The following is a 14,578-nucleotide window of genomic DNA, read 5'->3' on the forward strand; positions in this document are numbered from 1 at the left end:
ATAAAGATATAATTCAGAGGCTGTTTGTCTCTTCAATATAAACTTCTCTACACCATTTGCATAATTACACCATTGCAAATTCGCTCTTATAAAATCCCAAAAGTCGATTGTTCTTCTGTGCTATGATAGTCCCTGTAGTGAACAAATAATGACATTCATGGGTCCCTCAGTGAAAATAATACAAATCTATTTCCTGGAGAGAATGAACAGATGAGGCGTAATCAAGTGGGAGATGTACACCATTAACCTTAAACATAATTATCATCACATATTATAGTACACATAGACCTGTACTGATATGTCCAGAGAATTCAGTTTAGAGAACAGTCATAAAACAGGTCAACAAAGTCACTAAACCCCTTTACAAGAGTGTGAAGTCCCTGTTTCTCTTCTCTCCTTCTTCTGTCACAGTCAGGGTTTGTTACTCTTAACTGGTACATGCATCTTACATGGCATTATCTGGGAATGAAGGTCTTCAGATTTACTGGTATGACAGCTCATATGCTTTTCTTCCTGCACATATTTATAAATAAATAACAGTATTTGAGCATACAGTACAATGCTGCAGAAGAAACCATCAGGTACCGCTCTCTGCTCTGGGTCAAGCTGTGCGTCTGTTACCTGAACCACTGATTAAATATTTTATCTGTTCATTTGTGTGACTAATTTGATGATTGCCATTACTGCATGGTCCAATAAATTGGCACCTGAAGGCATAAGTTAGGCTGTGCAGTGCCAAAATGTCTAAAACTGGTCCCTTGTAAGTCCTTACAGGTTGCAGTAGTGGAGGCGGACTGAAACCTGAGAAAATGAACTGGAAAATAACAAACAAAAAGCAGTTAGTGTGTTCTGTAAGAATGAATATCAGAGCCATCTGCTGGAAATCAGCAGTCACTGCACAGTGTGTCTGTGCCTGTGTATGTTTGTGTGTGTGGTGGTGGTGGTGGGGGGGTTATTGCTCACAGCAGTCAGTCTTTTTCAGCAGTGGGGGGTAAATGGAGGTTACAACTCTTGGAAAGAAGCTTTTTTGCGTGTGTGTGTGTGTGTGTTTGTTCTACTTTTGTGATTGTCCTTTATCTTCTTCCAGAGGGGAGAGGAGCAAACAGACAGTGTCCAGGGTGGATTCGGTCTTTTAGGATACTTCTGGCTTTCTTTATGTAGTCAGCCAGTATAAATGTCCTTCAGAGGTGGTAGTGTAGTCCCAGAAATACGCTGAGCCGCCTTCACCACCCGGTTTTCTACAGTACAGGTGCTGTATCTGACTGTGCAGCAGGAGGCTCTTCAATGGTGGCTCTGCAAAGGTTTACCACCAGCTGCTTTGGGAGGTGGGACTGTTTTAACTTCCTAAGAAATACAGTCTCTGCTGGGCTTTCTTCACTTGATGAAAGATGGAGCTCTAGTAAAGGTTCAGCTAAGAAGACTATCTTTTGTCATACCTAGACCTGTAGTTATATTTGTTATTCATCTTACCAGTCACATCTCTCATGCATGCTCTCTCTCAATTTCTCTTGCTTTTATTGTCTGTCAACTGAGCTAATAACCATTGTTAACCTGTCATCTTGCTGCTGTCTTTTTAAATATGTTTCTTTCTCTCTGCTTTTAGTGCATTCATGCTGCTGTTATGCTCATCACTGCCTAGTCTTTGCAGATTTATCAGTTTTGTCACTTCATCAACTTCATCATCAGCTTCATCAGTCTCAGCAGAAGAAATCAGCCACCACCACCACCAGTTTTTGGACTCCATGGGGAGATTTAACCTGCTGCTGCTCAGAGCTAATGCCCAAGTCTCCCTGTAGAGTCTAAACCTCAAAGACTTTCTTGAAAAGAATTGTCACAATATCATCTGTTATAGTAAACAGTTTTCTCCTCTTCATTCACTATGTCTCTCCTCACTGCTGTGATGTAGACTCCCAGGAATTTGAAGTTCTCCACCCTCCCTACCTCCTCCCCTCATATGCAGAGGGCTCAAGTGCTCAGTTCGCCTTGATCTTCTAAAGTCTTTAGTTTTTGTGGTGTTGAGGTCCAGGCTGTTATGGGAATGCCACTCAGCCAGGTGTCGAACCTCCTCCCTGTCGGCTGTTTCATTGTTATTTGTTATCAGTTCTACTATGGTGGTGTCGTCCACAAATTAGAAAGGTCAGTTCATCCAAATTTGGTCAAAATGTCACGTTTTAATGCTATGAGCACAAACAAAATCTCATTCATGGTTATTTTATAAGGGCCAGCAGAGGATATGTCAAATCCTCAGAAAACAAAATCCCTCAACTCCTGTCTGCATGATTTCATTTGTAATTTGGACTTGTAAAATCACAAAAAGTGTTACCTGTTTATGGGTTTCTATGTCAGAATGACTAGAATGAACTGATAGCTGTTTTCATAAATGCAGTAAGCATAGAGAAAACTACAACTACAGTTTAAATGTGAACATAAGTTAGAAATAGCACTTCTACTCAAATCTATCCTCCTAATTATCTTTTTATCATTATTTTTTTATCTTTATGCTTCATACTTTGCTTTGTATCACAAGGTCATCTTTCCAAACAGGAAAAAAACAAGCCATCTTTTTACAAGAGATAGCTGTCAACCTCAAATAAAGGACAGAATATAAATCAAAAAGTCAAAAAGTGTTTATTGAGTTATATATAATTTAATAAACCCACAATGCAATGTATGGATACAATACTCAAACTTGAAATGGATTATTGAGCTGGATATCTGTGAGGATGATTTGTGCTAATGTTGTGATGTATTCAGATATGTTCATCTATTTTCTGGTTTACAAAGAAGTCTAAAAGGATGTGCTGCAGGGACTTACTTTCACTTGAAACTGTTTTTACATTTGCACTCAACCTCTAAGATCTGTGCATTCATTTGCAATTTATTGAAGGATGCTGGACATCAGCTTTCATCAGTTTCCTGTGAAAAAAGACCACTGTTTGTGCGTTTATGTTTCTACTTCTTCCTCTTATTAATATTATACAGACTTACAGTGTCTGAAAATGCCAGACACAAAAGGTAGTATTCCCTGTTCTCCTTTACAGTTGAAACAAAACTAGAATTCAAACTGGTGTGTTGTTTGTATTACACTTTTCAGTGACACTTAATTCTATGACCTGTAACAGTGTAATTCCATTATATGAATCAGGTACTAATCAAATAATTACTGGTTCCTCCTGGTATTTACATGTAGGTGCAGTAGAAGAAAACAAGACTGTGAGAAACAAGGAAATTATAATTTGACAGAAGGAAAGCAGAAATGTACCATTGTTTGATTTTTACAGGTGTGCCTTTGGCATGTGAGATATATCCACACTACAGAAATTTATTATAATTTAAGAAGGACATGTCCAAACTTACCTTTCTCAAGTATATCACAAGGGCCTCTGTTGTCATCCAAGGAGGAAAACTGTAACAAAAAAGTTATCAACATATGGGTGGATGGATGAGACGTGGCTTTCATGTTTAATGAAGAACTTATGTAATTAGTTTAAAAGCACAGTAACAAAAATGATGTGACTTTTTACTCTTTAATTACCCGGTAAGAACAAGGTCGTTAACGCCATTTTTCCAGACTTCAGTTTTGTTTTCTATTTATTAATTCTTACTATTATTTATTATTTTTACTGTGTAATAGTTAGTATTACAAAACTACTTACAGTGTGAAACACAGTCAGACCAAAAGCTTGCAAGGTTTTTCAAATCAGACATTGAGGATGTTGGCAAATGCAGGAAGAGAAGTTTCCTGTTAACTAATGTTAACAGCAACGACAGTCAAACTGAAGTGTGCATTTTCACGGCATACAGATTTACACACGGGATGGCTGGAACCGTTCACATTGTAATGAGGCTTCTACTGCTTTCTTTGATCACAACAGGTAAGAGAAACATGAACACCATCTTAGCTTGTGATCTTGTGATTATAACCCCATCTTGAAATGATTTGTAAAAAGTCTGACCCCCTTTATCCTCTATTTGCAGGTGTACATGGAAGGAATAGGTTAAAGGAATTCCCAGAAAAGAATTATGATATTATATATCCATGTGAAGACAAGGTCTGCTTTCGTTTATGGCAATTCAAAACAAAGGATTACATTGCTATAGTCAGCAATGGAGAGATCCAGACAAATAAACATGAAAAATATGGAGACTCAAAATGCACTCTGAAGATCACCAATCTCACAGCAGAGGACATTAGATTTCATCGCTGCCAAGAAAAGCCAGATTTCTTTTCTCCTTACAAATGTGAGTACAGCAAAGATTAAAGTCTTATTGATGTGCAGGTTGATAGAGAATTTATTTCATAGAAATCTGTGCCATAAAATTTTTTTTTCCTTTTTCCAGTCTCCTCAGTGGCTCAGTTTAACCTCATGCATGGCAAAACATTGTCACTGCACTGTGTTTTTCTCACCTACGTGGACAAGGGACACTGCCATACACGTCAACGGAAACGGGTCTTCCTGACATGGGTGAATGAAGATGGTGCTAAGATACAGGAAGACTCCAAGCATGAGATAAAACAGCGGACTACTTGTGATACAACTCTGACTATCATACCGCAAAGTCCTGAAAACAAGAAGTTTAGGTGCCAGGTGACTTTGGATAAAGAAGTTAACACCTCAGTGGCGATCCATGTCAGAATCCCAGGTCTGAATATAACTAAACCTAACCAGCAGACTCCTTTGTGTTGAATGCAAAGAATTAATGCTAACTGCTCTTTTCTTTTTTAGCTCCTAAAGGAAGGGGAAGAGGCATGATCATAGATTCTAAACCTCAAGGTACAGTATTATTTTTACAGATGCATCACTCATCTACAAATACAAATTGACTTAAAAAATGTTAACTAAAACAATAACGATGTACATGTAAAGTAGTACCTACACAATTTGTGTATTGAGCAATGTCAAAATGCTAAGAAGCACAGCATACCTGAAGTTATGCTTAGTTAAGTTTAGCTCAATTTACACATATAATGAAATAGTTTGACATTTTAATATAAAGCTGTTTTTTGTATGACTTAAACAAGCAAAATAATTTGTGTTGTCAGGAGGCAATAAGGAAGCATCTGGTATGGTTGTCGGGGTGGTGGGATGTCTGGTGTTGACAGTGGTGGTTGCATTGTTTATTCGAAACAGAAGAAGAACAAGTAAGTTCTCCTATACTTCCTGGCACTATAGAAGGTGTCTGATGAAATCACTACAATGGACAATTCACATTTTCACCCATATATGTCATTTCCAAACATGTGCGCACAAACACATGCCACCTTGCACAACTGTACTTTGTGGTATTTGAAGCAATCACTAACATGAGATGTGCTAAGATGCTAGTTCTGTTTCCATTGTTCCCAAAATGTTTTAAAATGTAGTCATGAGTAATTTACTATAATTCATCGCTTAGATATATAGTGTGTTGATTACAGCTACAGAGGAAATCTTGAGAAAATATTCAGTGGTCTGCACAGAACTGAACATCTCTATATTAAATATTTATATTTTGTTCTTCACTGAGACTTTGTATCTGATTGGGCGTCATGGTGGCTCAGTAGTTAGCACTGTTGCCTCACAATAAGAAAGTCCTGGTTTCAAACCCTGGCCCTCCTCTATGTGGAGTTTGTATGCTTTCCCAGTGTTTTTGTGGGTTTCTGCTGGTACTCTGGTTGCCTTCCACCTTCAAAAGACATGCATGTTAGTGTTAATACTCCTGTCAGTGCCTATGACCACTGGCGCTGGCAAAAATAACTTCTAGTGTAAAAAATGTGTCAAATTAAAAACAGAGAGCAAAGTTTGTTTCAATGTATGTGAGTGCTGAGAAATGACAATAAAGACATCTTAATCTTGATTTTAGATACCCAGCTGCCTGATGAGTCTTCTAACACAACCAGTACCAACAATGTAAGTTCATTCTCTTCCAATAACATAGAAAATGAAATCTTATGCTGATGTTTTGACCACTGATGGTTAATGAAACGTGTGTGTGTGTGTGTGTGTGTGTGTGTGCGTGTGTATCTTCAGGTTATGAACACGGATGATGTAATCTATTCTGACATCATCTTTCCTGTTGGTTCAGACAGCGTGCGTGTCCATGAGTGTGGCTCAACTGAATATGCCTGCATTCGGTACAAATAGTGTGCTGTCCAACATTTATATTGCCGCACATCAGGTGTTTTGTCGCTCATCTTAGCCATTTAGTATTTTAGCTTTGGAAAGCTTTTACATGCTTTTGGAAATTTTACCTCAATTCATTTCACTTGTCTTTTGTAGATTTGACCGAAAAAAGCAATTTGGTATTAACTGCATCTCTATAAGATGTAGAATTAAAGAGTGGTGTGAATGTGTAGAGAAACAACATATTGTACATGTTTATAAATAAATAATAATAATGCTGTACAATTAATTGTCATTTATAATGTTTTTAATTGTCTTCTTTGCAAATAAACTATACCAGTGTACAAGTCTACAGAAGCCTATTTTGATCTTACTTGTGTATATCTTGACTTTTTCTCACAGTGTGGAGAGGTAAGAGTGTGGAATTGACTGTTCTACATCAATGTCAAGAACATGATTAAATGAGAATCTAAACATGTCTGTCTCATAAATTCAGGGCAGTAGTGAGTCTGAGCAAAAATTGGGGTGTTCACAAAGCCTGCTGAATATGGCAATACAAGCAAATGATTCTACACTAACCATGAGTCTTTTTATTAGTTGACATCCAAAACAGGTGGATGTGGTTAAAAGATGCGGGAGACAACGTGGTGGGAAAAAATAGAGATATGCAACCCAAAGGACAAAGGATTAGTTGAATAAAATGAGTATATTTTAATGGTATTATTTTAGTGACATGGCATTGTTGCAGGTCAATAGTATATTGGTATTCAGTCCAAAAGGTTCAGTCAAGCTGCCAAATGCAGCACTTCATTTAAGGCACAAAATGCAATTTTGCCCGTGCAAACATGCTAAATTCCATTTTGCCTGGAGTATACAACTGGCTTCAGTCTTCAGCTCTCTACTTTCCACTGCCAGTGCACACCAACACCACACACACACACACACACACACACACACACACACACACACACACACACACACACACACACACACACACACACACACACACACACACACACACACACACACATACACACACAACAACACAACACACAACAGACAACACATACATACACACACACACAGCAGGTGAGAGACTGCCGGAGCCGGTCCCAGTGTTGCCTTATTTGCATTTTAAATGTTTGCAGCCAGCCCATTACTGTGTTCACAGTGCAGTGCAGCACAGCTAATCTACACACCTAAGGTGTGTGATTGGCTACAGCCAAGAGTCTGAGGGGGTTGAAGAGATGTTGAAGACACAAACATTGACAAGAAAATGGGAGATGAATACAGATAAGAGGCCATACCTGGATAAGTTAGAGGCCCTCATTGCTACATACCACATGAAAGCAGATATGCTAATCAGATTCTAAGTGTGTTCATTTTCTTGTTCTCATAAGGACTGCAGTAGGCATCTTTTTTCTGTTATTTATTTAAGGGATTAAAGTGAATAGAACATGAAGGTAAAATGGGATGTTAATGATAGAGAGTAATAAACAAGATTTGAAATTCTATAAGGATATCAAAGAACATAACAAAATCAAGGTAGAAGATATGGGCACATTGTAGCATATTCATGTGTACAATGCTAAGACTGTATTTCAGCAATAAGGCCAATGTAATGAAATGTTCTGCTCAATGTTTCTTGGTCTTTTTATGTTAGCTATGTTGAATCATGTAAGGAGCAGCTTTTAAAATGAGTAAGTGTACAGACTGTTTTAGTGTGCTCTCTTGACTCTGCTGTTGCAGTTTCAGACAGTTTCCTCACAAAACATTGCATCATCATTTTAATAATAGAGTTTGACATCACAACCTTTCTCTTTTGCTCAGTTTTATGTATTTCAAACATTTCAACAAACTCTGACCTCAAAAATGGCAGATTTGATCATTCAACACACATTTCCATGCATTTTAGCAAACTGGTGTCTATGCATTATCTCAGCTTGCTATGTCAGAAATACAAACCAAAGTGGTGAAGTTGTGCCCATTCTATTGGTACCCCCCACCACACACATGCATCCCCTCACACAATCTTATTGTCCAAATAGCTGATAAGCTTTAGGTCAAAGCCTTGAACCCCAGTGAACTCAGGCACCAGCTTGTCTGCCAAGTGCTTGGAGTGGATAGATCAGTGGGGGCCAAATGTTGTCGTCCCCTGGTGTGTCAATGTGTGTGTATGGGTAAAAAGCCATAGGGTAGGGGTCTACAGTAGGGGCCCGTGGGGGTTGGGGACAGTCAGTGGGATTGTTGTGTGTGTGTGTGGAACAAAAGGCCTTGATTACTGAAATCCTGCAAAAGGCAGGAGAGGAGGTGTTAAAAGTGATACAGTGGAGAAACAAGCAGACTTGGAGCTCAGGAGCCTTCCTCTCCTCTCATAAACCTCATGTCCACACCCTGTCTGCACATATCCACTCTAATCCACAAATTAGCCTTTATTCTGTCTCAACAGTGCAGTTTGGAGACCTTAATGCTAAATAAAAGTTGTAAAAGGGAAAGTTTATTGCTGCAAAATTTTTGTTTTTCTATTGTGAAAATGAAAACTCAATTACGTTTACCGGGTTAAAAAGGAAAAGAAAAAATAGCAAAGTTCTCACATTGTGTATTTTTGTCCAGCCTCACAATAATTAAAAATTGCATATTCGTGAGCCAAAAATAACCCCGATTGCCCTTTTGACGCCAAGAGCACTTGACAAATAACCTTGAAAGTGAACTGTTGACATCTTGCAGTTGGCTTTGACAAAGAAAAGCAAAAACGTGTTGATAAAACCCAAAACACCGATACTTGTTAACCTACACGGCTGCCTCTGTGTTCTTACGGCCCATGACACATTGACTTTTGTTAACACTTCACATTGAAATTGACCCTGGCTGTAGTCTACTGGCGAAGAAGGAGGAGGAGGAGGAGGTGGGGAAGGGAGGGGGTGTTTCTCGACGCAAAGACAAAAAAAAGCGAATCGACGATTGACAATTTCCTGAAGGGAGGTGCTGTTTATCACTCCCAACATCTCCTTCGCTCACCGGAGGACAGGACATTCTATGGAGCTCCGAGCTGCAGGCACACAATGGACTGAAACTCCCAGAGATAGAGAGCAACAGTCTATTGTCAGCTGTGAAACCCTCCGCCTCAAATAAGTGACCTCCTTCGAGACACAATTTAGTCTCTGGACGTTCAGGTAGTACATATATTTGTTTTCGGTATTATTTTGCGTAGCAATAAACGAGGAGTTTGTTTAGTTTGCTTTAATGAAATAGGCCTTGTATTCCTGTTAATTAAATAAGTGTTTGGAAGTACTGAATCAGATGTGGCGCAGCACAAACTAGGCCTTATTATTGTGCGCAATGACTTTGAATTATTTGTATTCAGTTTCAGTTTAACGAAGAAATCTTTTTTGCAATTACAAAGTCGCCATGAACATAACTGTGATCTTCTACTGGCTTCTACTTAAATTTAATTTGTGTTGGCCTAAACTCACAGACCTATGATGCTCCATTTAAAAGAAAAAATGTTAGATGTTGGTCAATTAGGTGCGTAATAGAGACAAATACGTTTATATGTGACTCATGGATCAATGCAATTATTGTGTAGGAATTAAACTAGTGCAGTAATTTAGGCCCTGGTAACGAGTTTTTTTTGTCATGAGCAAAAACTGCAGCAGCAGCATTTTAATCAAGCTGAAGCCGTTGTTTGTGTTGTGAATAGACCACAATAATCTCCACAATATAGTCTTCTGGTAACATAATTATGAGGACAGCCTTTTCCCTGATGTTTCAGGATTTATATCTGTATGCTTCTTTATAGAGGTCTAGAGTTTTGCTGCTTCTAACCATCTCTTCCTGCTCTTTCCTCCCTCCAGCTCTCATCAGGTATGATTCAGAGGAACGAGGTTGTGCTGTCTGTTCTGGGGGAGCTCCAGGAGGCCACAGAGAACTCTGGCCTGGATGCTCTGACCAGAGCAGCCCTGGAGGTGGACCAGGTCCTTGCTCCTTTCCAGCTCCCCAGGACCCCGTGTCAAGATTTCCTTGAGTGGGCAGGCGTTGATGACATAGCTCATGGCCTGTACCCAGCCGATGCTCCTGGAGGCCTCCTGCCACTGAAGTGCAAGGGAGAGGGCAACATGCTGTTTGATGCAGTCAGCATGTTATTAGTGGGCAACACTGAACTTAGCTTGGAGCTACAGGTGAGCAGTGATGATTTATGGTTGATTCCACAGTAGCAATGTTGCTGACACTGATCCAGTATAATGAGACTTGTATCAAATCAGAGTCAGCACTTTCTGAACAAAAATGCTTTTCTGAAACACCTATACAAACCTTTTTTCTTATCTGACTGCTGAATGATTGGGATTTATGAATGTTAATCTGTACATGTTTCCCCACAGGTACGGACAGTAGTGGAAATGGTGCTGTGGAAGAGATACTACCTGTCTGGGATGATTGATTCAAAAATGATGCTCCAGGCTGTTCGCTTCAGCCTGCTCTCGGAGGAATCTGAGGACATGCTGAACTTGCCTGTAACCGTCTTAGAGGCCATCTTTGATGCAGACGTCAAAGCGTCCTGCTTCCCTGGCTCCTACGCCAACATGTGGCATGTTTATGCCCTGTCATCTGTCCTACAGTTTAACATCTACTCTATCTACCCCATGTTCAACCTCAAGATCAGACCCTATTTCAATCGAGTCATACGCCCAAGGGCCTGGGCGAAAGATTCTGAGACACTAACCCTCCACATCATGTGGTCTGGTGAGCTGCGGTCTGAGTCCTTGTTCAGGCCTAACCATTTTGTTGCGCTAGTCCAGACAAGTGACCTCACGATTGGAAGCCCTGACAGTGAGCAGAGGTCCTCACCCACCAAGAGCGAGGAGCTGCTGAACCAGGACTCGCAGCTTTCATACCCCAATCTGAAGGACAAGTACAACATCACCAAGAGGACCTTCTACCGCTGGAAGAGGCAGACGCAGGAGCACTGCAAAAAGTCAGCAGCCAGGTATGAGGCAAAGAATTTCCTGCAGGCGTGCTACCTGGAAGGCAAGCTCATCCCCCTGCACCAGTTTAAAGAGTTTTTCCCTGAAATCTCAAGGTCATCTTACTACAACTGGAAGCAGGAGCTATTGAAAACTGGAGGGCACTTCTCTACCTCATCTTCGACAGGAGAGATTAGTCCAGGAGAGAGCACAGAGCAGGAGGTCTGGTCCTCACCTGAAGCAAAACAGGATGAGCTGGACCACCACAACAGTGTGGCCAGCATGTTTGGCCTCAGCCTTGGAAAGCTGGATATAGAACGTGCCCAGAATGTAGCTCATATGCAGGAAGCTAAGCGATGTCTGCAAAATTGTATCGCCGTGAACACCTCCTTCCCCTTTAGGATTTTCAAAAGAAATTTCCCAGGGATCTCCAGATCAACCTACTACAACTGGAGGAGAGAGGCCATGTTATTCAACAGAGGTTACAAATCCAGTGTCGGTAGCAGTGAGGATAGCTCAGATGCTGACAAGAGCCAAAGTCCAAAAAGTCTTTCACCGGTCCTGACAAACACAGGCCAGCCTGTTGTGCCGAGACTCAGGATCTGCAGACGAAAACACAGAAGTTTCAGGCTGGCATACATGAGTAAAAAACAGCTCAGAGATGCTGCAAAGCTGCTTGTCCAGAAGTCAAAATGGTCCCTGACAAAGTTCAAGCTCAAGTTCCCATCCATGTCCCCCTGCTTCTACTGGCTATGGCGGAGCAGTCAGAACCGAAACAGAAAGAAGATTATGGTCACTCAGGATGTAGACATCAATGTCCCTGAAAGCCTGGATAACACTACACTAACCACTACAGAACCCAAGATAACGGAGATGAGGATGGATAGTCAGAACATGCTTCCATTTGTGGAGAGCCCCAAGTATCTAGAAAATTCCACTATGCCCTCCTTTGATGCCCCACATTCAAAGCACACCCTTCACAGTAAGACGCCGATTGATGAGCAGATGTTTGCGATGGATGTTGTGGCTCTGGCCAACTTCAAGGCCAAGGCCAAGCTGTTCCTGCAGCAACGCTTCGAGGAAAAATCCTTCCCAACATTTAAAGAATTCAGGTCTTACTTCCCCTTCACTCCACGCTCGACATACTACATGTGGAAGCGAGCTTTGTATCATGGGGTGTCACTGGTTCATGGTTAAATGCACAAGGTTATATCCCCTTGAAATGGCTGTTCAGGAGCAAAGTTAATGCTCTGTTGAAAGAGCTTCTTGACCCCAAAATGTCTCATTCATCTTTGTGCCAATGTATCCTGTTAACATACTACCTACAAATTGCTGCATTTGGACTCATTTTCAACTTTAAATAACTATTGGCTCAGCCAGTGCAATTGCATCTAAATACACTGTGTCCTCTGCCCCACCACCGCCACACATTCCTCCCCCCTGGACATTTGCACGTGTGTGAAAAGAAACTGAGTTGTGGGTCCGTTTAAACCCTGCATGTTGCCCTCCAGGCAAAAGGCAGTTCAAAGCTGCTGTTAACTGGCATTTTGTTTGAAGCTGTTTCTTTTTCATTCTCTTTTAATCCCTGTTAAACATTGAAATAGGGACCCTTTATTTTTCATTGTAGTATGATTGTTAATTCTTAAATGTATGCTTTTTGTTGATGCATGTAATATTGATCTGGGAGATTCTTGGTCGTTTGATGTTTTTGATTCTTTGAATGTAAAGAGCGGCCAGTAGAGTTGAGATTATTCCTCTGTAAACAGGGTTCTAGGGCTTTTTCGATATTTCTGCCTTTGGATTGTTGAATGTACTAACCTCATGGTTTCACTTGGTGCGCCAAAGTTAAGGTGGTTATCTCAAGGTTTTGGCATTTTATTGACCTACTTTTAAAATGCCTCTTTTTCTTTCTATATTCGACACTAAACTGTGAGTTTTGACACACTGTATTTGCACTAAAATAGTTTCCATCACACTGTTGAATGTATCGTCTTAACCAATATGCACCTTCTGGTTAAGATCCCTAATTTTTCAACAATTCTATTTTTGAAAAATGTTTTCATGGTTTCTATAATGGAAAACTGAATATAAATGAAGATATTTTTATTTTTTTGTACAATACTTCATTTCATAACTACCTATTTCCCTGAAGTATTGGGGGGTATTTGCCTTCTATAAGCTATTCTCGTCTATTTTTGAGTAAGTGAAACAAAGTTCCAGCTCCATATCTCTCCACACAGAAAAAAAATATTTTTCAGGCAGATTTGCACTGTAACAGGAATTGATTTCAGTTTACAGTTTTACTTGGTGTATTTATTTTTCTTATTCATTACATATCTGAAATTGGTACCACTGATACCGGCAGCTTGCATTATGTCCAGTTAGTATGTGAGGAAATATGTACTGTTAGGCTGTAAATCAATAAACTATCAACCAGCAACACTGTTTTGCTTGATTTTTGTATGGTAAGTCCTATTATCATGATCTATTTAATGCAGCAATTTTATGTTAGGGATTCCACATGACCTCAGATATGTCAGCTCATTAACACAGTCCATCCCTGACAAATTGTTTGTCTTTTGTTCTACAACAGGGAACTGTAAAATGTATGTCATTTCTTCTGAATCAACTAGTTTCTATTCCAAATCAGTGAGCGACTGCGATGCCAATCTTCTCTAAGCGCTTCCAATCCAATGCCTCATCAGTTACATCTTGATTTGATTCTTTTGTGGGATAAATTGGACAGCTTTACACATGAAGTTGTTTGCATTAGTGACAGAGAAAGAAATAGCAGGCAAAACTTAATCACTGTACAGCCACAGACAAATGTGTGAACAGGCAGGTCAAACTAAGCCAGTGGCTAAAGAATAGCAATGAGCTTTGAGACTGGTTCTCTGTCCAGCTATTGTGCTTATGCTAACGAGGGTAATGGTCAAGAGTGGGAGGGATGGAGAAGAGAGGTGGGGAGTTGGGGGTGTAATTGTATGCATGGGTATAGAGGTGTTTGAGATAAGGCCAAGAACATTCAAGGGCTTGGGGGAGGGCTAGAGGTGCAGGGAGACGGAAGGAGGTGGGGAGGGGTCTGTGATTTAGACTTGAATTGTTGGGGGAAAAAACACGATTGCAACCTTCACTTTGATTATAATGAATTTCACATTCACTTACTCATGATGAGTGTAAGAGTCTCTGAGGTAACTGGCATTGAAATGAGGAAAATATTTGATGATTTGGAATTTAAAGTAAAATTTCAGTTTAAAGAAACATTTCTTTTAGTACTCTTAATTTTATTTACTTTCTCTATTGCATTGTACTCTTCCTTTTATTTACTTTCTCTTTTGCAGTAAAATGGTGCCTATATTTGTGAGCAAGCATCCTCAAACCAATAAGAATCAACCTATCTATTAAAGTGATATGTTAACTTTTTCAGGAAGTTAGGAACATTGTGAAATCTCTTTTTACTTTATGATTTGCATCTTAACTTCAGCCTCCACTGGAGAATGAACTGAGCTGATA

General features: G+C 40.0%; 1 protein-coding gene across 1 annotated transcript; it reads left to right on the forward strand.

Annotated features, from left to right (window-relative positions):
* Positions 1–9,970: 9,970 nt before the first annotated feature.
* vrtn (vertebrae development associated) lies at positions 9,971–12,262 on the forward strand. Its single transcript, XM_062437672.1, has 2 exons — positions 9,971–10,282; positions 10,484–12,262. Exons 1-2 carry the CDS (start codon positions 9,971–9,973, stop codon positions 12,260–12,262), a joined length of 2,091 nt encoding a protein of 696 aa, XP_062293656.1.
* The last annotated feature ends 2,316 nt before the right edge of the window (positions 12,263–14,578 follow it).

The sequence above is a fragment of the Scomber scombrus genome, chromosome 17, assembly GCF_963691925.1.
Source record: "Scomber scombrus chromosome 17, fScoSco1.1, whole genome shotgun sequence".
In the NCBI taxonomy this organism is placed as follows: domain Eukaryota; kingdom Metazoa; phylum Chordata; class Actinopteri; order Scombriformes; family Scombridae; genus Scomber; species Scomber scombrus.